This window comes from Coptis chinensis, chromosome 2 (genome assembly GCF_015680905.1).
Source record: "Coptis chinensis isolate HL-2020 chromosome 2, ASM1568090v1, whole genome shotgun sequence".
NCBI lineage: Eukaryota > Viridiplantae > Streptophyta > Magnoliopsida > Ranunculales > Ranunculaceae > Coptis > Coptis chinensis.
This window is the reverse complement of record NC_141457.1, coordinates 28,342,926-28,367,083: the sequence shown is the minus strand read 5'-3', so window position 1 is coordinate 28,367,083 and position 24,158 is coordinate 28,342,926. Positions and strand designations below refer to the sequence as shown.

The 24,158-nt window shown below is 38.0% G+C and overlaps 4 protein-coding genes and 2 pseudogenes across 9 annotated transcripts; all 6 read right to left on the bottom strand.

Moving 5' to 3' along the window:
• Positions 1-1,180: 1,180 nt before the first annotated feature.
• On the bottom strand, positions 1,181-6,927 carry LOC147515648 (uncharacterized). 4 transcript variants are annotated; one of them, XM_086588519.1, is made up of 7 exons: positions 6,160-6,927; positions 4,748-5,008; positions 3,366-3,948; positions 3,154-3,300; positions 2,647-2,683; positions 1,975-2,053; positions 1,181-1,820 (listed from the first exon to the last, which is right to left on the bottom strand). In XM_086588519.1, the coding sequence occupies exons 1-4, from the start codon at positions 6,925-6,927 to the stop codon at positions 3,206-3,208; spliced, it is 1,707 nt and encodes a 568-aa protein (XP_086444645.1). In that variant the 3' UTR covers positions 1,181-1,820; positions 1,975-2,053; positions 2,647-2,683; positions 3,154-3,205. The 4 variants fall into 4 exon arrangements, with proteins under 4 accessions (XP_086444645.1, XP_086444646.1, XP_086444647.1 ...); XM_086588520.1 differs by having other exon boundaries at positions 3,154-3,291; XM_086588521.1 differs by having other exon boundaries at positions 3,386-3,948.
• Positions 6,928-8,257: 1,330 nt separating this feature from the next.
• Positions 8,258-9,579, bottom strand: LOC147515647 (pentatricopeptide repeat-containing protein At2g13600-like; annotated as a pseudogene). Its single transcript, XR_015210772.1, has one exon. The product of XR_015210772.1 is annotated as a pentatricopeptide repeat-containing protein At2g13600-like (transcript).
• A 196-nt stretch (positions 9,580-9,775) lies between these two features.
• LOC147515646 (large ribosomal subunit protein uL2my, C-terminal part pseudogene) lies at positions 9,776-10,396 on the bottom strand (annotated as a pseudogene).
• Positions 10,397-12,275: 1,879 nt separating this feature from the next.
• LOC147515645 (uncharacterized) lies at positions 12,276-16,672 on the bottom strand. Of its 2 annotated transcripts, XM_086594491.1 has the most exons (5): positions 16,419-16,672; positions 16,230-16,334; positions 16,058-16,132; positions 15,732-15,977; positions 12,276-12,614 (listed from the first exon to the last, which is right to left on the bottom strand). In XM_086594491.1, the coding sequence occupies exons 1-5, from the start codon at positions 16,611-16,613 to the stop codon at positions 12,348-12,350; spliced, it is 888 nt and encodes a 295-aa protein (XP_086450617.1). In that variant the 5' UTR covers positions 16,614-16,672; the 3' UTR covers positions 12,276-12,347. The 2 variants fall into 2 exon arrangements, with proteins under 2 accessions (XP_086450617.1, XP_086450618.1); XM_086594492.1 differs by lacking the exon at positions 16,230-16,334.
• Positions 16,673-18,806: 2,134 nt separating this feature from the next.
• LOC147515644 (uncharacterized) lies at positions 18,807-20,903 on the bottom strand. Its single transcript, XM_086592996.1, has 5 exons — positions 20,559-20,903; positions 20,389-20,473; positions 19,842-19,899; positions 19,526-19,768; positions 18,807-19,398 (listed from the first exon to the last, which is right to left on the bottom strand). Exons 1-5 carry the CDS (start codon positions 20,901-20,903, stop codon positions 18,807-18,809), a joined length of 1,323 nt encoding a protein of 440 aa, XP_086449122.1.
• A 137-nt stretch (positions 20,904-21,040) lies between these two features.
• On the bottom strand, positions 21,041-22,258 carry LOC147515643 (uncharacterized). Its single transcript, XM_086592995.1, has one exon. The coding sequence runs from the start codon at positions 22,256-22,258 to the stop codon at positions 21,041-21,043; it is 1,218 nt and encodes a 405-aa protein (XP_086449121.1).
• Positions 22,259-24,158: the final 1,900 nt, after the last annotated feature.

Sequence of the window (24,158 nt, the reverse complement as noted above, 5' to 3'; positions counted from 1 at the left end):
TTGAGTCGTACGATTCAAGTCGAAAATCGTACGACTTTGATAACTACGATTTTGCGATTTGAATTCCGATTTTGTAACGATTTTTGTCATTAACGATTTGTTGGTACGATTCTGATCTTTTTTATTACGACTCGACTTAAGTCGTACGATTCAAGTTGAGAATCGTACGATTTTGATAACACTGAGTAGATCATATCCACAAAAAAATAGGTTTTAAATAATTTTGTAGGTGAAGTTGTGGATTGTTTTAGATTTGGTACTTATTTTAAGGTATTTTTAAGAGTCGAGTCCTTTTCTAAAAAGTAGCTACTTAAGTTAACTTAAAATAAGTACGTAGATAAAATATCACCTATAAAATGAATTTAAGCCTAATTTTTTGTGGTTATGAAGCACTCACCATAAAAATCATCTCCACAAAATTTCAGTTCACTTGGAAACCTCTAACATAGATAAAAATTGTTGTAATATTTAAAAAGAAATCTAACGGTCTAGAAATATCGAGTTTTTGCAATAATGTTTTGTTAATGTTGGAGGTTTCCAAATGAGCTGAAATTTTAGAGAGATGATATTTATAGTGAGTCTATCATATCCATAAAACAGTGGGGTTAATACCTACATACTTATTTAAAATTAACTTAAGTAGCTACTTTTTAGAGAATTACTATATATATATATATATTGCATTATACAAGAATAATACACATTTACCGCATTTGAGTGCCCACACAAAGTCCAAGCAATAGCCCTTCTTCACTTGTTTTCGAAAGGGGTAGGCAGTTTTGTACTTGCCACTAACTTCAATTTATATATACTATAGCCGAGAACCTAGAAACTAAGTATAAATTGTTAATAAAATAGTTTCAGTTACACAGAACGGGATGACAAAAGATGACCAATATAAGCCACGTTGTGTCGGTTGTGCAAGTATCATTGAGGGTGAGTTTGAGACCTGGGAAGCATAAACGTCTGAGGAATCACTTTTTCTCAACAACTCGTGAAGAACTAATGCACCAGAGTGAAATGAATTTATAATGATGTAAAATTTTAACCATCATACAATAAGTGGGACTTTCCCTAACAAAAGTAAAAACACAACGCTTGTGTTACCTGGACAAGTCTACAAGTGAAGGGCATGGGTATGGAACTATGGATCCATTCATCCATACAAAACAAAGCTATAAATGCAAATGATGTATTTCTGATTTTACATATAAAAGTACCCCATAATGAATAAGGATCCCACACCCATGTCAAGTAACTGAGATAGTGAGATAGCATTTTTCACTTATTCAGAATTTCAGATAAATCGTTAGATGTACAATATGCCACTGAACGAATAAAGCAGTAAAAGTACCTTGACCTTAATATTACACTCTTCCATAGTGGGTCCACTACCTACGTCCTCTGAATCTGAAGAAGAGTCTGACATTTTCCCATTAGCATCCTGTTTGTCTTTGCTCTTCTCACCCTGTGAGGCCTTGATTGTAGCATCAACTGCACTCAAGCCATTTACATCCGGTGTGCCCGGAAGAAGCACAAAGCGGCAAGGAAGTAACAGGTATACCAGAATCCTGCAGTTTCTTTTTTATTGAATCCAGTGCAGATGATGAACCGGGTAGAACAGGTCTAAGAGCAGTCGCATCACGACCACCGGTGTTAACAGAAGGAGTGCTCAAACTAATAGAACCTGAACCTTTTCTCAGGTAATGTAGTAGGCTAGTAGCATCTTGCATTAACATTGTATTTGCTCTTAACAAATCCTCTTCCTGTTTCTTTTTCCACAACTCTGTAACCTCCACTGGGATTTGCCAGCTACTAACCTATATATGTAAAGCAGTTGAGCAGCATGTATCAGAGGTTGATAGCAAAAAAGATTAACATAATCGAATTAAGTAGTATGACACTGTAATGCTCTAAATACAGAGAAAGACAGAAAGGGGAAAAGGAAAGAAAATAATTGGAAGCTCAAAGAACCTTAGTCTTAGTGTTGTAGTAATATTTCTTCCCATCATCTGTTGTGACTGAATTCCAATCTGTACCAGCCAACTTTTCCCTGGGCAGAGAAAGTCATCATAATATTTAGAAAAAAAAAACAGAACAGTGGCACATTTTGCTCCATGATTGAAAACACCCTCCCCAAATGAAAACGCTGGCAAGTAATAGAAATTTTAGTTACAGCATAAATCAGATGAGCAAAGGAGAAGATAGTAAACTAACATTGCCAATATCCTATCAAAATAAAAGATGATTCCAGAAGCATTATGGAATTCTTTTTCACAGTTCTGGGGATTATTGCAGGAGAGTAGAATGATTGGATATTTGGATCAGGAATCGGTAGTGCAATAGAAGTGATACTACAAATTACAAACATATCACTTTTTTTGAGTTATATCTCATTTAATATTATTTTATTGCGCAAATGTGGATAGACTGGATTCAGCAGTCAAGCACACTGTTGACAATTCTTTCTTTATGTTCTCTCTATATGGTCAAATGGCACCATGGAAATAAAAACAAGGAATAAGTCCTTCCTGTCTAACAAAGATGATGCACTGGGTGGTAACATCTCCAACTGGCTCAACGAAATGCATAAAGTGATTACTTTACTCTACTCCAACTATAAAAAAAAAAACTCAGAGAACTAACCATGAAACTGGAGCAAGCTGAACTGTCACTTATCAGCCTGCAAAGGATACACGAGAAATAGTAAGTGTTCCGCTAGCATGGTCAGAATAGACAGATGGTTGGTGATAGATCATTAATTAACAGCAAAATTTAATCAGGTAAACAAGAATAAAAGCAAAGAGCTATTTCAGCATTTCAGCGAAAACTTAGAGAGGAGTATCTCAGGTAATTTGGATAAAGAAACTGCTTTAGAAATGACCAACATTTATAATATCTTTTTTATAATGGGAATATATGAACATGACTGCATAGTATAGAACAAGTAGGGGTTCACTATCTAATGGATTTCAAGAAACTCAATGCCAACGCCAGTATATATATTATCCCACTAAAATAAATTAGATAAAAAATAAAGAACGAGACTCAAATTTCAAATGAAATATAGGATAATCCAAGTAAGTGGCTCGCAAGTCATTGATTATAGATTTATAGCGCATAATTAAATTCATATATCTTGCCAGAAAGTACCTCCCCGTTGAAATTATGGGGTCTCTCATACGTGGATTCCCCTGTCACGGCATTATAGTAGTAAACAGCCCGTGTCAGTCTTGTGAGCGGTCCAGGCCTCATTATTGACAGCAACACCACTAGCTCTTTTGTCAAGATCTAGAGAATCTACAGTGGAATCAATAAGAATTATAAGACAATGATTTAGTACTGATTCAATGTGTTAACCATACCAGTGCCTAGAGGACGTAACTCAGAATGCATCACGAAGCTGCGTGTATGCTCAGATGCTGAAGGGGTTCCTCCAGGAGGTCCTACTGGAGAAACACCAGGAGGATGTGAACCGGGCAAAGAAACAGAAGGAAGAGCCAAGCCACGAACAGGCAAAGGAAAGGGATTAGAGATCACTGCAGGGTATGGTAGATATGGGGGCCTCTGCATGCCAGCAATATGAGGGGGCTGAAACCAATGTCCCTGAGTGTGTGGAGGCATAGTAGGAGGAGAATGAAAAGTTGGATATAATTGTTGTTGAGCAGGCATCGCAGGTGTTATCGAATGGATAGAAGTAGTAGAAGGTAATGATCCTGATGGAGGTATCCCAGGTGGTCCTGGTGTTGCAGGAGCTCCTACCAGTCCAGGATGCCCAGGAAAAGGTGGAGTAGTAGGCCTCCACATAGTTGCTGGAAACAAGTTGGGAGTAGTCGAAGCAATAGTTGAAGAACTCAATGAAGGATGAGCAGGCAATGATACGCCCTGGGTACCAGATGGTGAAAGGTCGGACATCCCAGCTTCTCGTACAAAAGCCACTCCACTATTCTGCAATAACAAAAGAACCAAAAGTCATTTGTAAGTTAAACCAAAAGCAACTCTTGTATTAGTTGGCATGCAGTAAAGTAACGACTAGCATACACGGATCACCTACACCAGAGAGGAGGATCACCTACCCCATACACGGATCACATACACGGCATTCAAGCAATATGTTGGGGGCATACCCAAAAACATTAGCCACCTCCCAATCTCCCATGTATTATAGAGCATGCTATAAGATCCTTATATGAAATGAATTTCACAATCTCTTCCCTGGTGTATGTCAATATGTAAAATGTTCACAGCAACTAGCTAACCCACTAGTATAATTAGCCTTCCCATTTAGATCATCTAACAACCTATTCATAGAAAAGAAAAGGAAAGGAAAGGAAAAAAAAATGGCCAAAAACCTAACCTATCAAATGAACTGAACATCCCAGATTGATCTGGGAAGCCCTTCAAAGTAAAATAGAATATCAGTCCGTAGTGCATATACTGGGAAAATCATCCATAGTGCAAAAAGACTAAGCACATCTGTCCTTTAGATGCCAGATGGAACTAGCCTGACACAAACAAATCCAAGACAGATTGGGGACTTGGGGTGTGGGAGGGGAACTGTATTATGGAGTTAAAATTTATGATTTAGCCGGCACAAATTTTGAACCAAAATGAGCCTGTGTTATTCAAAAGTTTTAAGCCAGAATATAGGTCACTGGTCATCCTTTTAGTATGAAAGATTATAAATCATAGTTACAAGGTTCATATCTATAAGGCATGTAGAGTATAAAACATTAAATAAGCATACAGAGTATGATGGTGGATTTTTGTGAGCGGTATCTACAGAAGGTAACTGAGAGGGCCTACTGAAGGAAAAACCGGCATCAATAGAGGGAGCTCCCCTGGGAACAGGCACAGGAGAATGGACCGGATCTGGCATATTCTGTGAAGGTATGCCAGGAAAAAATACATTCGAGTGTCCAGGCTTCCCAAAAAGTGGAGGTTGTAAGGATGATGCAGTGGTTGGTGTAGCACTCTTGCCACCTTCTGATTGATCTGAACCAATGGTCTGGATGCAAAAAAGATGCGGAAAAAAACAAAGACAAAAGAATAAACAAATGTGATACTAAACTAACCATACTGAGGAGTTCCTACACATACATGTTGCAGAAAAGTTAAATATAAAAATAAATTTAGAGGGAGAGAAAGAGTGCGTGAGACAATGATGCGTCAGAAAAAAAATAAAAACTAAAAAGGAAAAGAAGCATGTACACAAGTATACACAAACATTGTGTTGGGGTAGACCTTGAGGATATCGTAGCAATCAAACAGCAGTCAAGAGGAGAGCATACATGGATGACATCCTACCAAATGGTCTGTCCTGCCTGGGAAATGTCTGCTAAACATTAACCTGAAAAATGACCTTCACCATTCGAGCTTTATCAATTTTGGGAGAGCTCGCAACTTTTTTAACTATCAATTTGGGGATGTAATGGTTGCAGGTGATCCTGAAACTGAGGTAGCTCCTGGAGTCAAAGGATGTGTATCTTGGTGTGACCAAGCTGGTGACGACAACATCATTTACCCGTAAAGCGTAAAGTAAAGGTGACAGGAAATCAGAAAACATTAACCTGTTCTCTCTAAGAACTTTTAACAATTGATTATAAATTTGGACACCAACAACTTACCATGGCGTGCAATAAAAGTTAATAGTGAGGTGCACGTGCAACAAAACTTAATAGTGAGTGGAAACAGCAAATAGATTTTCTTGTTAAGTTCAGATACTTGGTTATAAAAGTACACGTGCTTGGGTGGCACTGGAATAGTAAAAAAAATTGGCATCATATAATGTTGGATACTTCACTTTGAATGCAAAACGCAGTAATCATGCAAATATGCAATGAAACAAAAACATTCGCGCCAAATTGAAATAATTCAGTGCCACTACGTATTCAAATATGATAACGATCTGGGAAAAAGTCAAAAAACAACTACAAATTCAATCAAATTGTAAGTCATGTCAACCAGGATGAATAATTGCGTTGAAGTACGTTGGATTCGAATTATTTGAACTCTTATGTTGAAAATAAACTAAATTTTAATATTCATTGCATTTACCGGGTTTAATAAGTTTATGCATACAAACAGACGCTAAAATTACTAAGGGACAAAAAGAGAGACGAAGAGAAGAATATATATATGAGAAGTTTGAGAACTGACCAGATGTAAAACAATGGGCGAAGATTGAGTAGCTGATCCTCCTCTGGCACTTTTTAGCAGCGAGCGTGCGTGCGTACCAGGGGTGAGTTTATATAAAACACCCCTGAACTCTCCAGCACCACTAAATGAAATCCCATTATATGGCCCAATACGATTATATTTTATGGATCGCTTACGGACTACTATCTGAGGCAATAGATGATTTTCAAAACCAACAGTAAATTCTCCTTGCGAGGGATCGGTTTCGCTCTTCCAGGATGTCAGATACCGGTTAAGACCATCGTTTAAAGTCCATCCCAGCTTCATGCCAGGTAACAATGTATTGGAAGGAAAATCAAAGCTTTGCCAGAGATAACTATCTGGATTTGCACTGTTGTTGTTACTCAAAATAAGATTTCCCGAATCCAAGAGCTCTGCTACAGAATCTGGAGCAATACTGGATATATTGCTAGGCCAGAGACGACTTCCATTTCGATCCACAAGAACAAGATTCCCATGAGAATCAATCCTTAAGACTCCAGATGAATCCGTAAATGGCCTGTCCTTGTTTTCAACCCAAACTATCTTATGACTGGAGATGTTCTTATACCAAACTCCCAAGTACCTACTCTCATTGCCAACGAATCCTAATTCAAAAACCCTGCCTGGCGAAGCCATTGTCTCTCCATCTGTGATAGACTTGTTTGAGGCTATGGTATTAGCTACAATGGAGTGGCTTGAGAAGATTGAGACATATAATAATAGAAGAAAACAAGAAAAGATTAGCATTTTATTTATTCAATAGTTCTTGCTCATAAAGTCATAAACTGAACTAGGAATCTGAGTTTCAGGGGTGCAAATACTTATAGTTTCTGCAATATTCATAGAATCACAAGGAAAAAAAAAAATGAAAAACTGGGTATTCCTCCTCCCCTTTTTCCCATACTTAATATAATTCTTAGCTCACTTAGCAAAAAAAATAAAAATAGAATCATAAGTAGATACTGGTTATTAGTGAAGTGTTCAAACTTTTGGGGGGATCCTTGACCACGTCTCGCTTCTTCTCCATTGATAGCGAAAGACGTAGAGGAACCCATTCAACAAATTCAATTATAATACTGCTAAGAATTGTAATTGCAAGTAACTGATTAAAAAGCCATACAAAAAAGAAATAAAATACATATTAGTACGAGTATTCCGATTTTTCTATGTACATAGAAACACAAGTCTTACTATCAACGACTCAAATGATTAACTATATATCATTACTTCACCATAGTTTGTGGCATGGTATATAGGTATGAGTCAGACAAACAAATATAAAGGAGAATGGATACACCTTGAATGGAAAATAAGATCAGTGCATGAATACTCAAGTGTAAGTGTATGTGCGCGCTACTGTTTATAGCATTTGGCAATACTGGTGTGGAAGAATATTCAGAAAGGCTTATCAGGGAATAAACAAAGAATGCTTACAAAGAACAAGAAAGATGATGATAATCCTGAAAGTAGGACACTGCCTAATATTAAAAATGCCGCAGATCAACCTTATTGAAAGGATTCCTAGCTTCTGTAAGTGGGAGAAACTATGTGCCTTAACACGAAATGTTCTTCCAAGAAACAAGGTGGCAAACAACTTCTTGAGTACGGAGTTCAAGCATTACTGTATCCAGACAAAAAAGCAGACTTGTCAGGCAAACCGATTGGCTAGATAAGCTTGTAAATATGCTTGTTGGTCCTTTTTCTCAACTCTTTGATCCGTATGTTTCCATGGTGCTGCATGGACACTAGGATGTAATCCCATTTTGTCTCAATAAGATTTAGAAGGGATCTGCCTCATTCCCGCTTAAGATAACAAAAGATTGATAAATCACAAACACAGAGATGACAGCCACAGTGTTTGAGCACCTTATGAAATGATTCTGTATAAATGTTGGGGAAAAAATAAATAAGTAAACAACAGTAACAACATTTGGTGATGTAGCCACTGATTATTGTAGTACTCTAGTATATGTAGTACTACAGTCTGAAATTATACGAGCTGGGACACTTTATGTTTTCACCGTCTCTACATAACTTAATTTGTGCATCCATTTCACTCAACATGGAAGACACCATGCTACTCAGCAATGCCAATTAGGCTTAATCCTGCAGCTTTCTGCAATCCCTGCTCTCTCATCATCATTCTCAGTTTCTCAACATCATCCCATTTACCTTCCATGGCATATACGTTTGATAACAGCAGATAAGGCCCTACATCCCTTGGTTCCAACTCAATTAGTCTCTTCGCCACTATCTCTCCAAGCTCAAAATTTGAATGAGTCTCGCAAGCAGACAATAGAGCTCCCCACAAGGGTGGCCCTGCCTCCATCGGCATCTTTTGTATAAGCTCCTCTGAATCTTTCATCAACCATACAACCATAGTGTTCAACTTTTGGCTCAATCTTGTAAACTCTTTTCATCAAATCAAAGTACCACCAACCCTCCAACACCATTCCTGCATGGGTACAGGCAGATAAACACACAAACAAAAGTTGCACTATTAGGTGTTTCTCCACTCTTTTCCATCTCCAAGAACATCTCAAGAGCCTTCACACCATACCCATGCGCGCCATAGCCCATTATCATAGAGTTCCATAACACGACACTCCTCTCCCGCATCTCAACAAAAACTTCTCTCGCCAAGTCCATGGCCCCACATTTCGCGTACATTGTTACTAACGAAATTGACAATATCACATCTACTTTAATTTTTTCATTTTCTTCTACGTATGAATGTTTCCATTTTCCTCTATCGATTTTACCCATGTTCGCGTAAGCAGTCAGTACACTTACTAAAGTAGCTTCATTCGGTTTTACCTCTCCTTCCTGCATCATCCTAGCAAACAATCTCAGACACTCAGCATTATCCTTATTACGTGCATAAAGAGCCAACATGGTTTTCCAAGACACCACATTTCGACTCCTCATCTGATCAAAAATCTCACGAGCAACCGAAATATTCACAATCCTCGCATACCTATCAACCATAGAGTTCCAACTAACAACATCACTAACCACCATCCCCTCAAAAAGCTCTTGCACTGCCTCCATATCCCCAACTCCAACATAACCCGCAATCATCGAATTCCAGCTCCAAACATCCCTTTCAAGCATCACATCAAAACACTCCCTCGCAACACCAACTTCCCCATTCTTCACATACCCATCAATCATACATCGAATTCCACAACACCAAATCCAACTCACACCTCTCACCAAACACCTTCCTCGCATCCCAAACTCTCCCAATCTTGGAATACCATATACATCAATGCATTTCTCACAAACCCTCACTTCACAATCCTACCATGGGCTTTCGTAAACCGACCCAAGTTCCGCACAAACCTTAACTAAAGTCGGAAAAGTACAATGATTAGGCTCAACACCTCTTCTAACCATATATCCATAATAAAACTTAATAGCATTATCATACTCATTCAACTTAACAGAAAACGTAATAATAGTATTACAAATAAAAAAAATAAAATAACAAGAGCATGATTAATCATATAATAAGGGTAAGTGCAAAGTGTTAGTAGTCTGGACATAAAAAACAAAAGCACTTGGCTGGAAACATAAATTCAAATGACCAAAATTAAGCAGCTTTCCGTTTCTTGACCTTGGCACTCCGATATCCACATTTAGTAGGCTTCCCCCAAGGTGAACACGAAGATCTACCACCGGACGTACGCCCCTCACCTCCTCCATGTGGATGATCAACAGGATTCATGGCGACACCGCGAACATGTGGCCTTATCCCTAACCACCTATTCTGTCCAGCTTTATAAAGCTTAAGTGGACGATAATTAGGATTCGAACCTACACCAATAATAGCTCGACATCTGGAATCAACAAGCTTCTCAACACCCGAGGGGAACCTCAATAGACATTTCTTTGCTCCCGGTTCTTTAATTATTTTGGCAAACGCGCCGGGTGATCGAGCTATCTTTGGACCTTGACCTGGTACTGATTCAATAGTGTGTACCCATGTTGCTATACGTATTTCGGATAGTGGCATTGCATTTCCTATTTGTGAATTTGGATCCTCACTATATGCAGCTAGCTGCTGACTGTTTTCTTCAGCACGTGCTTTACTTGCATTTTGGATTTTTTTCCATTTTTTGTGTGCTCCGTGTACTGAACATTTTTGTGTCAATTGGGAATTCAGGGTTTTTAGTGTTGAGGAAAACAATGTGTTTACTTTTGTTCGAATCATTTTTCTGTTTTATGTTTTGTTTTTTTGGAGGCGTTTTTGATCGATAGGGTTTCTCTCGCTTTTTATTTATGTTTTTCGTCCAAACTAAATGGGCCTAATGCGATATAACCTATTTTATTTTATTTTTTATTTTATTTATTTATTTTTATTATTATTATTTATTTTTTTATGGTGTGATTGGTTACGCAAAACATGTCTTTGTTTACTTTTAATGAATATAAGTTTTTTTTTTTTTTTTTTCAGTGATATGGATTTTTCAGCAGTACTAGTACGTAGTGTTTTGCTATAACCGTGATAGTTTCACTTTTTGTATCGGAATGGATTCAACAGTTTCTAAAATTAAGGAAGAGATCCGAAATAAATGGAATGAATTGTGTACAACGGATTTTATGTATGGATTTCTTGTGATGGTAAACAATCTATTATTGAAACTGATACTGAGCTCCAAGACATTGCTTGTTATAGTTCTGCGAATTGAAACATATAAGCATGATTGATTTTAATGTAGTGTTGGGTTTGTCTTCTTCAATTATTGTTGGGAATTGTGAGGGTGAAGGGAGTACTAACTCAGGTGGTTCTATTTTTTTTGATCATGATAATGAGTTTATTCGTGAAAACAATATGAAGACTTGGGCTAAGGTGTTTACGCATGTTGCACAAAAATTTAAAGGACCATGTGATTTTCGTTTGAAGCTAACCATGTACTCGATTGAGACGGGATATAAATATTCGTATAAGAAGAATGATTTGCAGCGAATACATGCTATTTATAAAAGAGAAAAGGGAAACTAGTTGCCTTTGGGTTGTCCATGGTGCTTTGAAGTTTGGTTCTTTCGAGATGAAGAAGCTTAACCTTGAACATAGTTGTGGTTTTGTATGTAAATACGTTAATAATTGTAAAGTTTCGAGTCAACTTGTGAAAAGCCTGATTCTTGAGATGATTCGTGATAATCCTTCTATGAAGCCGAGAGAAATTATATGCTTGATTCATAGAGTATCACCTTGATATATCATACTATTATACTTATATTGGTAAGGAGTTGGCTTTGAAAGACATATATGGCGAGGATGGTCTTTCATATTATCAGCTGCGTTGGTTTGAAGATGTTTTGAAGGCTTCGAATCCCAATAGTCATGTTGTGCTTGAAATTATCGAGGGACTCCATAAGTTTCATAGGATTTTTATCAGTTTTGAAGCGTGTATCCATGGGTTCAAGTATTGTCGCCCAATGATCTATTTGGATGGGACTTTCACTACGTCATAATAGTGTATTTAGGACGGCTGATATCTGTCGAGATTGTCAAATAGCGACAGTTATTGTCTGTCTCATAAGCCGTTGTAAAAAATGCTGTCGATTTTGTTATCGACGGTTAGTGGCTGTCTATGATTTAAATTAAATTGATAGCTACAAGCCGTCTAGAAATATGTTTTGTGGACAGCTATAGGCCGTCGATAATGTTGTTTTGTGGACAGCTATAAGCCGTGGTCTAGTGATTTAAACAAATTTCGCACCGTCTAGTGTTGTGTCCAGGTCCATCAAAAGTGTTTCGTTGGATTTCTCATTACAGACGGTTCATGCTTGTAGAAAATAGATCAATCCACCTGCAGCTTCAATTTGATTGGGTACCAAAATAATTTAAATTAAAATTGTTATGAAACTATAAGAATAATGAAGTACAAAACATCTTTATATCATTCCAAAATGTATACAATAACCCTTAGATCAAGTCTGACACAATACCAACAACTTAGATCAAGTCTGACACAATACCAACAACTTAGATCAAGTCTGACAACCCTTAGATCAAGTCTGACACAAGACAAGCATTTAACAACTAAGTAAACACTATTCACAGACCAAAATAATACACTATGTACTTGGATTTACAAGGTTACAAGGCACGCCAAAGGAAGATCCATTCTTGTCGATTCATATCATATCTATCTCCATCAATGAAAAACCACGTAATTCTTTGGCCAAGCAATGACGTCACCAAGCACGATATCTCCAAGTCTTCCATCTCCTTCATACAACGGTGCAAAATCATCGAGTATCTCATCGATTCGTACTTTATACGAACTTGGAGGTGTCGGTAAATAGGTGCAAACTTCTCCAAGTGCAACCACAGTTTTTGTTATGTAACTCTTCAAATGACAAGTTGTAGATTGAGGTCGGATATCGCGTGAGTTGCCACGAACTGGTGATTGCTGTATTTCCTAAAGAAATAAGAAAAAAAAACAATAAGTTCAGCTAGCAATGGCGTTAAGTCTAGTAAGAAAAGTTTCAATTATCTGCACTTTCAATATGGGCCAATATAAGAAAAGTTTGAACAGATCAAACAAATAAATTAGATACCAGAAAAGAAAAGAAAAACAGATAAAGAAGCGAAGCTTTAACGCCGTAATATCCTTGTTCAAATATGGACTCGACACTACAGTTACTAATGTTCAAGGATGTAAGAGAAGGTAGATAAGGCACCTTACTTACATTGGTCCAAGCAAGATTCAAGAATTTTAACATAAGGTACATTTTAAGTAAAGAAGCTCCATTATTTGATATTTTACTTCCCCACCTGTCCAGGTATTCTAGTTTTCTTAACACCTAATAACAATAGAAACCAAGATAGTTACCTTCTTTGAACTTGACTAGCATATCAACCTAATAACAATCTACTGAAAGCAAGATTTTCAAGAAAGCGACACTTATAAGCCGAGAAAGCAGCGTGTAGGGTACGGGTTTTGGTAGTGATCTACTTGAATTCAAAAAATGGAGCTCGTGGTGAGCAGCCGGGACTTCATTAGCTTCATTGATGTACTTCGATCCGTGGTTGATGGTGCATTTCTGGCCTTCATCTTCTCAAGTGGAACACGAAACTATTGAACTAGCTCCTCGCTTAAGATCTTAAAGTAGCCTCACACATAGGAAGTCCTTTTGCCTATCGGCTAAGTGGTGAGTAGGGCTTGCTTTGGCCTTGTGTATTCGTCGGAAATCACATCGAATTTGGACTTCATTTCCTGGGCAGGTCTAGTTCCCAACCCGAATCTGAAAGTGCCAAGTCGACTCCCTCATCATTTTTTTTCCGATAAATAAGACTACACTCCAAATAAAAGAGAGTGAACCAGTTGGTTATACTAATAGGATGAAAACATCATTAAAGAAGTCGGAGCTGATAAGAGGGGGGCAACCAACCAAGAAGGCCCCAAGATCAAGGAGGAGGCTTTGGATATTGTTCTACACTATGCTAAAGGTAAAGAACTTTCAGCAGTGGAGGACGTGCAAGACTCCTTTACAGCAGTGTTAGAGATGGCAGCAGTGGAGGATGAACAAGGCTCCACCTTTACAGCACATGGAATGACTCAGACGAAGGGCTACTCTTTTTTGTTATTTTAAGGTCAAAGGATAATATTCCGATAAATATATCTGATGAGTCCAGCTCCTCTATAACCAGGTATAGAGATTGGATCTCTATAAGCATTACAAAAAATAAAGACACTTGTCTAATTTAACAACCCAATTAATTGAGTTTGACTCGTCGGTTTAATCGTGTATTAACATTAAAAAGTGCACTTACGGAAATAACACCTCAATTAAACCTTCATCTTCCTCCTTTAAAACTTAACCCAATATATATCTTCAAATCCATCTCCTACTACTCAAGTGGTGAATCCAACAACCATGGTATCCAATTTCATTAACTTTTACTGCGGCACGTAAAATTTTCTTATCTAGGAATTAAAATTTGAATAAGCTTAAGGCTTAAGCATAAAGTTATCAAAGTAAAAACACGTAAGTACAAAAATCACATTTAGCATCTGAAAACAAGAACCTAAATCGACATTCAAAATGCATAGCGAAAGAAGGAAAAAAAAGGAAAAAAAATTAGAACAAAGTCAACTTTTCGAACTTGGGGATATGCTGCAATCGGTTCACTTTTCGTACTTTTCGATGGAATTAGCACATACCAGAACAGAACAAAGTCCTTTTCGTTTTGGTATGCTGCAATGAGTACTATATCCAATATTCTGTTCATTCACTTGTTCATTTTAAGCATTATATTTTAAATACTTCATGTAATCTAAAACTACCCCATTTCAAAGCGTAATGCGTGTCTCTGAACTGGATTGACTTATGGTATAACCTCCCTCACAATGACTAATAAATAAGAAGACATGGACACATTTCTGAATACAATTCTATTGGCACCTTCGGTAACATGTCACCTATGCCATACAACTTACAATATAGCACTGCTGCATTTTATATCAAAGAATGAGTTGGACTGAATGTAAAAAAGAAACCCAAGATTTCTACGGGGTTTGTATTTGAGTTTAGCTTTAAGGATGAAGTGAAGTGGAAGTTGGAAGACTTGTACGAAATGAGGTAGTGGAGCTAGTTCATTGGAGAGATTCGCAAAAAGCTCAGGCCAAGAAAACTTCGGATTTGAAAACCAAAAAGAATGCAAGTTTGAGGTCAAGAACTGGATATTGCTTTGGGAATCGATGGTAATGAAAGGAAGGCAGTAGACACAATAGCACTGGAAGTAGCCACAAGAAGCCAAAATACGCTTGTGAAACTGCAGCGAGATGTAGAGCAATATTTCACAGCAACAACGAGATTGGACGTGGAAGTTTCGAGCTGTTCTGAAGGAGAAGCTTCTGAACATACAGAGCACGAGAGAGCAACAAATAAGAGCACATGGGCAGGGAAACTTCAGTTGGACAAGTGATATGAGTCTAACTAGAGTTGAGTCTCATACTCCCACTAGCATCCAAGAGAAAGATCCAGAAAAGACACCAAAGGATGAAAAGAAAAGTATGCTGACAAACAGTGATGTTATATGGGCTTCGATGTTATATTCACGTGATTTAGTCAGGAGAATCTATTACGTCATTCACATTAGAAGATCAAAGAAGACTGTTCTGATTTGCTGCAACAGGAACAACTCCCACTACCGAAAGCCAGACCCAAATATAACAAACTTCATTTGGTCAATGGACACAGGTTGTATAATGGAAGTCAGATGGCATTCAAGGTAAACCGAAGCCAGTAGGTTGTATAATGGAAGTCAGATGGCGTCCTCCTAATATTGGGTTTGTTAAGGCCAAAACAGATAAAGTTCCTAAGTAAAAACATCATGGCTCTTGGCATCCAAGAAGCTTGGCATTGACACCAGGCACAATCCTGTTCTCTGCCTTCCATCTAACATAATCAATGCGAGAGAACTTGGTGAAACCCCATCCACTTCCTCCTAACTTAATAAGGGTTTGGGAAGACAAGACATATGCTCTATTCATATTCTTAGTCTAGACATAATTAAATTAACAAATTATTACCTGAGATGCATTTCCAAGCCCTGAAGATTGTCGCTTAAGGTCTGCAACTTCATCCTCAAGTATCTTGCGAGCCTTGTCTGCTTCATCAAGTCTTGCCATGACCGCCTCATAACCTGACTCACTGCTTTCACGCGCTCTCTTCTCTCTTTGAGCAATCTCCTTATAAGGAGCTGAAGCATGGTAAACAGTCTTTGTGACACCACCACCTAGACCGCGAACACGTCCCCTTCCATCACGACCAATAACCTATTAAGCAAACAAAAGTTTAGGTAGAACTTTGAACAAAACCCAATTGAAAAACCAAAAAAAGATGAGAAGCATCACACCATTGCAACGGGGTCATTGTCTAGATCCCTTTCCACTATGTCAGGCTCTACGCTAACAAGTCTGTTAATTTCCTCCTACAAAAGAAATCAAAGTCACCATTTCTTAAGTACATAATAGCTGGTCATACATACATAAGTAATAGCTATACAAATATGTCTTGTTGTCTCTTACAAGAGATTGCCTCGTTTCAGTGTTGATGAAACTCCCATCTCTCCTCGTATGGGTGGCCACATATCCCTGTGTCCTCGAAACCTCACCAGTAGGGCTATCCTTTTTCTGTAACATATTAAACAAGTACGTAGATAAAGACTAATAGTTTAGTGCATACGATAAATTTTTAAGCACAAAATAGATGTTTACCAACTGCTCAATAACTGGAGCTGCTCCCATTCTACCAGTTGTATGTGGGTTCTTCATGTTTTCCCTTGCCAACTTGCCATTGCATCGCTTGATTTTATCCTCTTCAGTTGAGCACATGTCGACAAATGCCTCCCATTCTTCCTTTTTCACCTTTTTAGGACCATTTCTTTTTCGCTCTGCATCTGTTGGATACATATCATAAACCTTATGAAGTTCATACTTTTTTTGTTTCCAAGCTGTATTAAGCTTACGAAGAGTGCATTCTTTTCGGATGAGTGGAAGATCAATTTCTTCCTGTAAATTGGACATGTCAAAGTCATTAGTAAACAAATTGGGATGCAAAACAAATTAAATTCAAATGTCTCTTTGAAATAAAATCTAGTGGAGTGATTTGCACTTACCAAAACATCCTTCCATAATTCATCCTTCGTTAGTCTTTGGAACTTACGCGGATCCTTGTACATAGGTGGCAAGTGTGTCCTAACCCCTGCCCGACTATTGTGGCATACTTTGCTCTATATTGTCCGGTAGCTTGTCCATCGTGATGATGAACTCCACTTGGAATCTTGGACCTAAGTGAATGAATATATACATATACATATTACAACGCCAATAAGTAAAAGAAGGTAAGAATCTTGGACCTAAGTGAACACTTTGGGTGATAAGATGATTTAATCTGTTGTTATTGTTATACTTACCAAAGGTGTCACTGTCAGTTAGTCTAGTTCAAAAAAAAAAAAAATAGACGAAGTATTTTGGCATGTCGAGGAGAATTCTATACTTGCTGTCCTGAATTATCCGGATGGGTTCTGAAACGGGGAGGATGGTTCTGATCGAGAAAATGAACTCGGGTCGGTCATGTCGTCCCCCCTTCTCCAATATGAACAGGACTATTGTTTTGGACCTCCACCCCGGAAAATGCTACTACTGCTGTAAGGAACCACCATGAAGCACCATTCGATGGAGTTGCGACACTGTACTCCAATCAAAACCCAAAGCTTGCCCATGTGTCATTCACAAGGGCAGCTCCTCCACAGATGACAATCCCCTTACACATGGGCCTAGATGATACCAAAAGCATCTTAAACACTGTGGGCCTGCCCACTATTGTAGATCATAATAGCTTATATGGTGGATCCAAATCTTCAGCCCATAGCTACTGTTTACCCAAGCCAAACCCAAATCTAAATCTCATCATCAACCTACCCAACCCCACTCGGATCCATAGTCTACCACACGTATGAATAGTACCAATCTATCATTTACAAGAAACTAGAGAAATCATTAAAGGCTGAAGGCCTCAAGCCACTCTGTTGAAGGTTATGGAGGGATCCCAAACCCATCTTGTGCTCTCTTTCAAGGATTATTGCTTCTACTACTCAGTAGCAGAGTACCTAATTGGTTGAACAACAGAAATGGTCCAGATTGTACCTAATTGAACCCTAGGTGTATATTTTTAAATTCACATTTATTTTCTTTATGTGATAAACTAGCATTTAAAGTTGATTACACATATAATAGAAGAAAACTTCACCAAGAGGATTCAAATGAAAATAAACTTAGATGTTAAAGAAGTCTCAAGGTGTGTCCTCATAGAGAGCAAAAGTGTATTATTAATACCTTTCGTGACACATGATGCGTGATATCTAGACTTTGTAAACATCTATGTTCAGAACTTATTCTTCCTCCCTCCATAATAGCACTAATGATGTCCTTAATGAACTCTGGTCACAACGCCAATTAAGTAACCAATAATCAAATCAAACTTATTACTTTACCTTTTGGTTTCGTCCTCGTCTCACTTGCTTCGGAGCCACTTGCTTCAGATTCATTTGCCTAAAATCCACTTGCTTCAGATGCTTCTGACATGACTTCTTTTTACCTAAATATAGAGTTCAACAAAATGGCTCAAATCTAAAGCGACATAATTAAACATCTGCATCATACATTTAAGGTGACGGAATTAAACTCATCATACAAAGCACGGAATTAAACTCATCATATATTGCACCATTCAAAGAAAAAAAAAAATTAGAAAAAAAAAACCACTCTGTAACTCACCTGTACCATGCTGAGAAATTGAAATATGAAGAGAAACAAAAGATACTTAATTCAAAAAAAAGATTATTCCTTGATCCTAAACAGACCCCTTGTCTAGTATTTAAAGAAGAAGATAAAAAAAAAAAGCAGTTGAAAAATAACCAAGTCAATAATATATTGATAAGTTTCCTAACACGGAGGATTACACTTATAACTTGATGTTTTAAGATTAAAATTTGTCTTCGGCAACTTCTAGAACGTCCTCAAGTAAAGTTGTTGACGAAGAATCATTAACTCTTGTTCTAGCCTCAAAGACCAGTGGGTCTTCGTAAGCATCTATCTCTTGACTTAACCTCTTTGGAGCATCCAAGACACATGCCAATTATCTCTACTCAAATCCCTGCAATAAAAGACTTGTTTAGCTTCAGAAGCGAGAATAAAGGGCTCATCAACTTCACTTGTATTCCTCATGAACCTCCCAAGATTTACAAATACCAAGTTTGTATCCGGATCAACTATGCAACCATTTGTTTTATCCTCAATTCGCACCCAATCACAGTAGAACACAGTTTTTTTGAATTCTACATAATCAAGTTCAAGAATTCTTTTGACAACTCCATAGTAAGTGACTTCATCATCAACAAGATTCCTATCCTTGGCACTTGCCCTAAAACTAGTCACAGCTCTCATTGAGACCCCACTATTCTGTGTTGTTGTCGTTGATTCAGAATCTGATGTATAAAAAGCATACCCGTTCGCTGTGTATCTATTATATGACATCGCTGTAAAAGATGGACCATCAACAATCTTCTTGAAAACAGATTCTTCTTCGTTTTGTAGCTGTAGTCTTAACCAAGGAATGTAATCCAACTCTTTTGCTTGACTGCCCCTACAACTTTTACCCCTTGATTTATGACTTTGGAGGTATACTTGGTACTTCCTGTGAAAATAATAAAAATTCAGGATAATTGACATGTATAACTCAAGTATTAACTACCAAAACAGTGGTAAATGCATGACTTACTCTTCCCACTCAACATTTTTTTTGGAGAATCGTCAAAACCCACTTGCGAACTTGTTGATACTCTACATTTGGAAGAACGTATTGCTTTCCCTTTTTATCCATAGGGTGTGCACTTTCGATATCCTCATTCATGATCACCCTTCTCCCATTCTTATGACTTCCCAAGTTGCCATCATGAATGTACTCCATGCAGTACATCATCGCCTCTTCCACAAGGTATTGCTCTTGAATGCAACCCTCTACAAAAGTTTGATTGGTCACATACCTTTTATAAGTCTTCATCATCCTGTGCATGTGTCATTAATTAATACAAAATGACATACTAATCACAAAAAATGAATATTGTGAACTTTACTCACCTCTCAAATGGATACATCCACCTATATCTAACAGGTCCGCAAATTTGTGCCTCTTCCGCTAAGTGCACAACAAGGTGTATCATTGAAACAAAAAATGAAGGCGGGAAGTATTTTTCAAAGACACACAAAGTTTCCACGATGCGTATCCTCATGGTTGAAAGCTTTGCACGACAAATAACTTTGGAGCATAGGGCGTTAAATAATAAAGACAATTGGCGAATAGCAAAAATTAAATGCTTGTGTTTTTTGAATAGATGCATCAATAACACAGGCAATAAATGCTGTAAAAGGATGTGATAGTCATGCGATTTTAGGTTCTTGAGTTGAAAGTCTTCCAAGTCCACATTATGTTTCCAATTTCTACTATATCCAACAGGAACCTTCAGTTGGTGCAAAGTTCTACAAATCAAAACTTTCTCTTGCCGAGAAAGAGAAAAAGCACCTATTGGATAAGACCATTTGTCATTCTTCATTACCAGCCACAAGTGTTTCTTTATCTTCCTAGCCTTAAGGTCCAAACGGGCTTCGAGTCCATCCTTACTCTTACCTGTACCCATGATTGTTGCAAACAGAATTTCCGCAACATTTTTTTCCACGTGCATCACATCTAGATTGTGGCAAATAGGCAGATGCTGTAGGAATTAAATATATAAGTGAATATATGGATATGTATACATAAAGTTACATGATATACTACTACACAAATGTTAAAAATACCTCCCAATACGGCAATGTAAAGAAGATAGAATCCTTTGAAAATACTGAATTTTCTAGTTCTTTAGTCCTTTTTCTCTTCTTCTTCCTTCCTTCCGGTGTATCCGACACCTTACCAAACTTGTTCTGAATTTGACTCATTTTAATTTTTACTTGAGAACCCTTTAAACGAATAGGGCGCTTACCATGTTCTACTTTGCCATTAAATTGTGCCTTCTGGACTCTAAAGCGATGATTCGGGTCTGCTAGGAACTTTCGATGACCCATATAAGCAAACTTTTTTCCATGTTTCAGCCAAGTAGAATCTGTATCTTCACTACAAATAGGACATGCATACCTTCCTGCCATTTCGTCGCCCGGAAAAGATGGTGAAACGAGAGAAAATCGTGTATAATCGCCCACAAGCAAATTGCCTTCATAGTAAATGTCTCTTTAGCATGGGAGTCATATGATTCAACTCCAGCACCCCATAACTGTTGTAGCTCTTAGATTAAAGGCTGCAAGAAGACGTCGATATTATCCCCTGGGCTACTTGAACCAGGAATTAGAAGTGTCAACATAGTAAACTCTTTCCAAATACACAATGATGGAGGCAGATTGTATGGAGTAATCATAACAGGCCAGCAACTATAAGTGTTGCTTTTGTTCCCGAATGGATTAAATCCATCTGTTGCAATCCCCAATCTAACATTTCGTGGCTCCGCAGCAAACTCAGGCCATTTAAGATTAATTGAGTTCCACATGGAAGAATCAACAGGATGACGCATATAGCGTTGGTCAGAAACTGCATTTGCATGCCATTTCATATTCTCTGCAATCCATGGTATGCTATACATCTTTTGCAATCTCTCGGTCAAAGGAAAATACCTTAGCTTCTTCCATGGTTTAATCTTAGCCTTCGGTTTTAACGGGTTCACTGGTTGCCATCTATTTTTACCACAAGTGGGACAACTAATCAAATCTTTATATTTGTAACCCCAGTATATAATACAGTCATTTGGGCATGCATCAATAATTTCACACTTCATGTGAAGAAGTTTGATCAAGTTCTTAGCAGCATAGGTCTTCTCAGGTAGTGTATTCTCTTCTGGTAGAGTCTTTTTAAGGAATTGCAGCAACTCTGTGAAGCTACTATTAGACCACTTGTGTCTAGCCTTCATGCTCAACAACTCAATCGTCGTCGATAATTTCGAATCTTCACCCCGACATGATGGATATATTGGTTTTAAAGCATCCTCCATCAACTTGTCGTATTGAACATCCTGCGGTATGGCATTTGGTGAATCTCCATCATCATCTCCATCATCAACTTCGTTAAGACATGCATCTAAGTCAATATGATGATTTCGTTCAAATGTGTCATTGACCATCTCTTCTATCCTTGGCAACATATTTTTAGGACCCCTAGTAGAAGAACTAGTAGGAGCTTCAACATAGTTACTACTTCTGGAAGATGGCTCTCCATGATGTATCCATGATGTATATGTCTCGTCTATACCATCACAGATAAGATGCTCAGCAATATCTTTTGCTGTTAACTTCCCCCCTAAATTACGACAATTAGCACAAGGACAACAATACCAGTCAAGTTCCTTTCCTAATTTCTCTTGTGTGAACTGGATGAATGATTTAACACCTCGAAGGTATTCAGTAGATGAAGTCAGTGCTTTCATCCAGTTCTTGCTTGGAAGCATTGAAGACATTTTCTAGATAAATACATCAACATATATAATATTAGTACGATTTCAAAAAGAATATTCAACTTGAAACATAGGAAAGGTATATATCATAGAAAGTGGTACTCAAATTCTCTTCTGCCTCCTAACACACTTAGCACCCCAACAACCCACCTACCAAGGGCCAAACGCAAGGAACAAGCAACAACTCCACGTGCTAAACCTACTGGTGGTACTCCTGGCACTCAAAAAAAGGGCCCTAACAAGTGTCAAAACAGATCCGTATAAGGGTCCTCAGAACAAGGCTCCTCCCAAGGGTTCTCAGAACAATGGACCTAATAACAAGAACTCAGGTCCTCTTAAGGGGGTTGGTGGGCCTAAGGGGTCAGGTAATAATTCCCTAACAAGTAATCATGAGGATGGGATTTGGAAATGTGAGGGGCCTTAACGACTCCCACAAAGCTCGGGAAATAAACAAAACAAGGTAAGAATAAAAAGCTCGGGCTTTTTAGTCTGCTAGAAACTAAGGTGAAGGCAGACAAGGTTCATTACACTAAAAACCTTTGTGCTCCTGGCTGGAACTTTTTGAATAATTATCCAAGTGACAATAGTGGAAGAATATGGATTCTCTGGGACCCCTGCTTACTCAATGTCACTAAGCTCTTTGAATCGGTCGGTTTCTACATTGTAATGTGGAAATGCTAAGCTCGAAGAAGCAATTTTTGTGTACTGTGGTATATGCCTCAAATGAATTCAGTTTAAGACAAAAGTTGTGGATGGATTTACAGCACTTCTACCCTTCTAACTCCCCTTGTTGTGTAGTTGCAGACTTTAATAATATTTTGTTCTTGGGAGAAAGGGTCAGCTATGACCGCCCTCACCCTAGGGAGTTATGGTGAACTTTCGATTAATGCGAATCAAGGAGGCTTGTTTGATCATTCCTATTCTGTTTCTACTTTACATGGAGCAACAATGCTGATGGCTTATCTAGGAAATGCTCAAAGCTCGACAGACTTCTTATCAACAACAATTGGTCTTTAGACCACCCAGACACTGCTGTCTGTTTTGCACCACCACTAGTATCCGATCACTCTCTCATTATTCTTAGTTGGAAGGAGAAAATAAAAAAAAAACTTTCCCATTCAGATTTTCCAATGCCTGGAAGCTGCATCCAGATTTTAATGCCTCTTCTACAAGCATGGCCCTTACATGTCTATGGCAATCCTCTCTCTATTCTGGTCTCTAAACTGAAGTTGCTTAAGAGTTCACTTAAGTAGTGATCAAGAAGGCATTTTTCAAATCTACATGCTCAAGTGGAACAAGCTAAGAGTGAGCTGATCCTCTTACAAACTACTCTCCACAACTCTCCCAATGATTTAGCAATATATCATAAGGAGAAGGAGGCTAGAACCAATTACAATCTGCTAGCAAGAATGGAGGAAGAAGATCCGGAAACACAAACTGACTGATTGTCTATTGTTAAAATATGGGGATAGAAACAATACCTATTTCCATGATATGATTAGAGAGAAGAAAACAACAAGGAAAATTGGGTCCATGGTGACCAAAATGGACAAGAACATGATAACTATTAAGCACTCTCGGGGGTTTTGTCGATTAATTCAAGTCATTAATGGGACATGAAGCTGCTCCAACCCGGTGAAGAACAACACGAAATGATCTTTTCTTGTATAACACAATAACAACTGTTGATGCTACCCTTCTAGAATCAGATATCGGTGACGAGGAGATTAAGGCTAGCCTATTCTCCATGAATGACAACAAGTCCCTTGCCACGGCGACTATAACTCATTTTTCTTCAAATCATGTTGGACTGTGGTGGGAGCTAATTTTTCTAGAGAAATTCATTTCATCTTCTCCTCAAGTATTTTAAATAAGGGTATTAATGCTACTTTTATTTATCTTG

Coding starts and splice junctions, on each gene's coding strand:
- LOC147515648 (XM_086588519.1), bottom strand. CDS start 6,927: ATGCTAATCTTTTCTTGTTTTCTTCTATTATTATATGTCTCAATCTTC. Junction 3,949..4,747: donor AAAATCCACCATCATACTCT/GTATGCTTATTT, acceptor TTGTTATTGCAG/AATAGTGGAGTGGCTTTTGT. Junction 3,301..3,365: donor GTTACGTCCTCTAGGCACTG/GTATGGTTAACA, acceptor ATTCCACTGTAG/ATTCTCTAGATCTTGACAAA.
- LOC147515645 (XM_086594491.1), bottom strand. CDS start 16,613: ATGTATCCAACAGATGCAGAGCGAAAAAGAAATGGTCCTAAAAAGGTG. Junction 15,978..16,057: donor ACAATGACCCCGTTGCAATG/GTGTGATGCTTC, acceptor TTTGCTTAATAG/GTTATTGGTCGTGATGGAAG. Junction 12,615..15,731: donor GGCTTGGAAATGCATCTCAG/GTAATAATTTGT, acceptor TTATTTCTTTAG/GAAATACAGCAATCACCAGT.
- LOC147515644 (XM_086592996.1), bottom strand. CDS start 20,903: ATGGCAGGAAGGTATGCATGTCCTATTTGTAGTGAAGATACAGATTCT. Junction 19,900..20,388: donor TGCAACAATCATGGGTACAG/GTAAGAGTAAGG, acceptor TTGTGCACTTAG/CGGAAGAGGCACAAATTTGC. Junction 19,399..19,525: donor GAGTATCAACAAGTTCGCAA/GTGGGTTTTGAC, acceptor TTATTTTCACAG/GAAGTACCAAGTATACCTCC.
- LOC147515643 (XM_086592995.1), bottom strand. CDS start 22,258: ATGTCTTCAATGCTTCCAAGCAAGAACTGGATGAAAGCACTGACTTCA.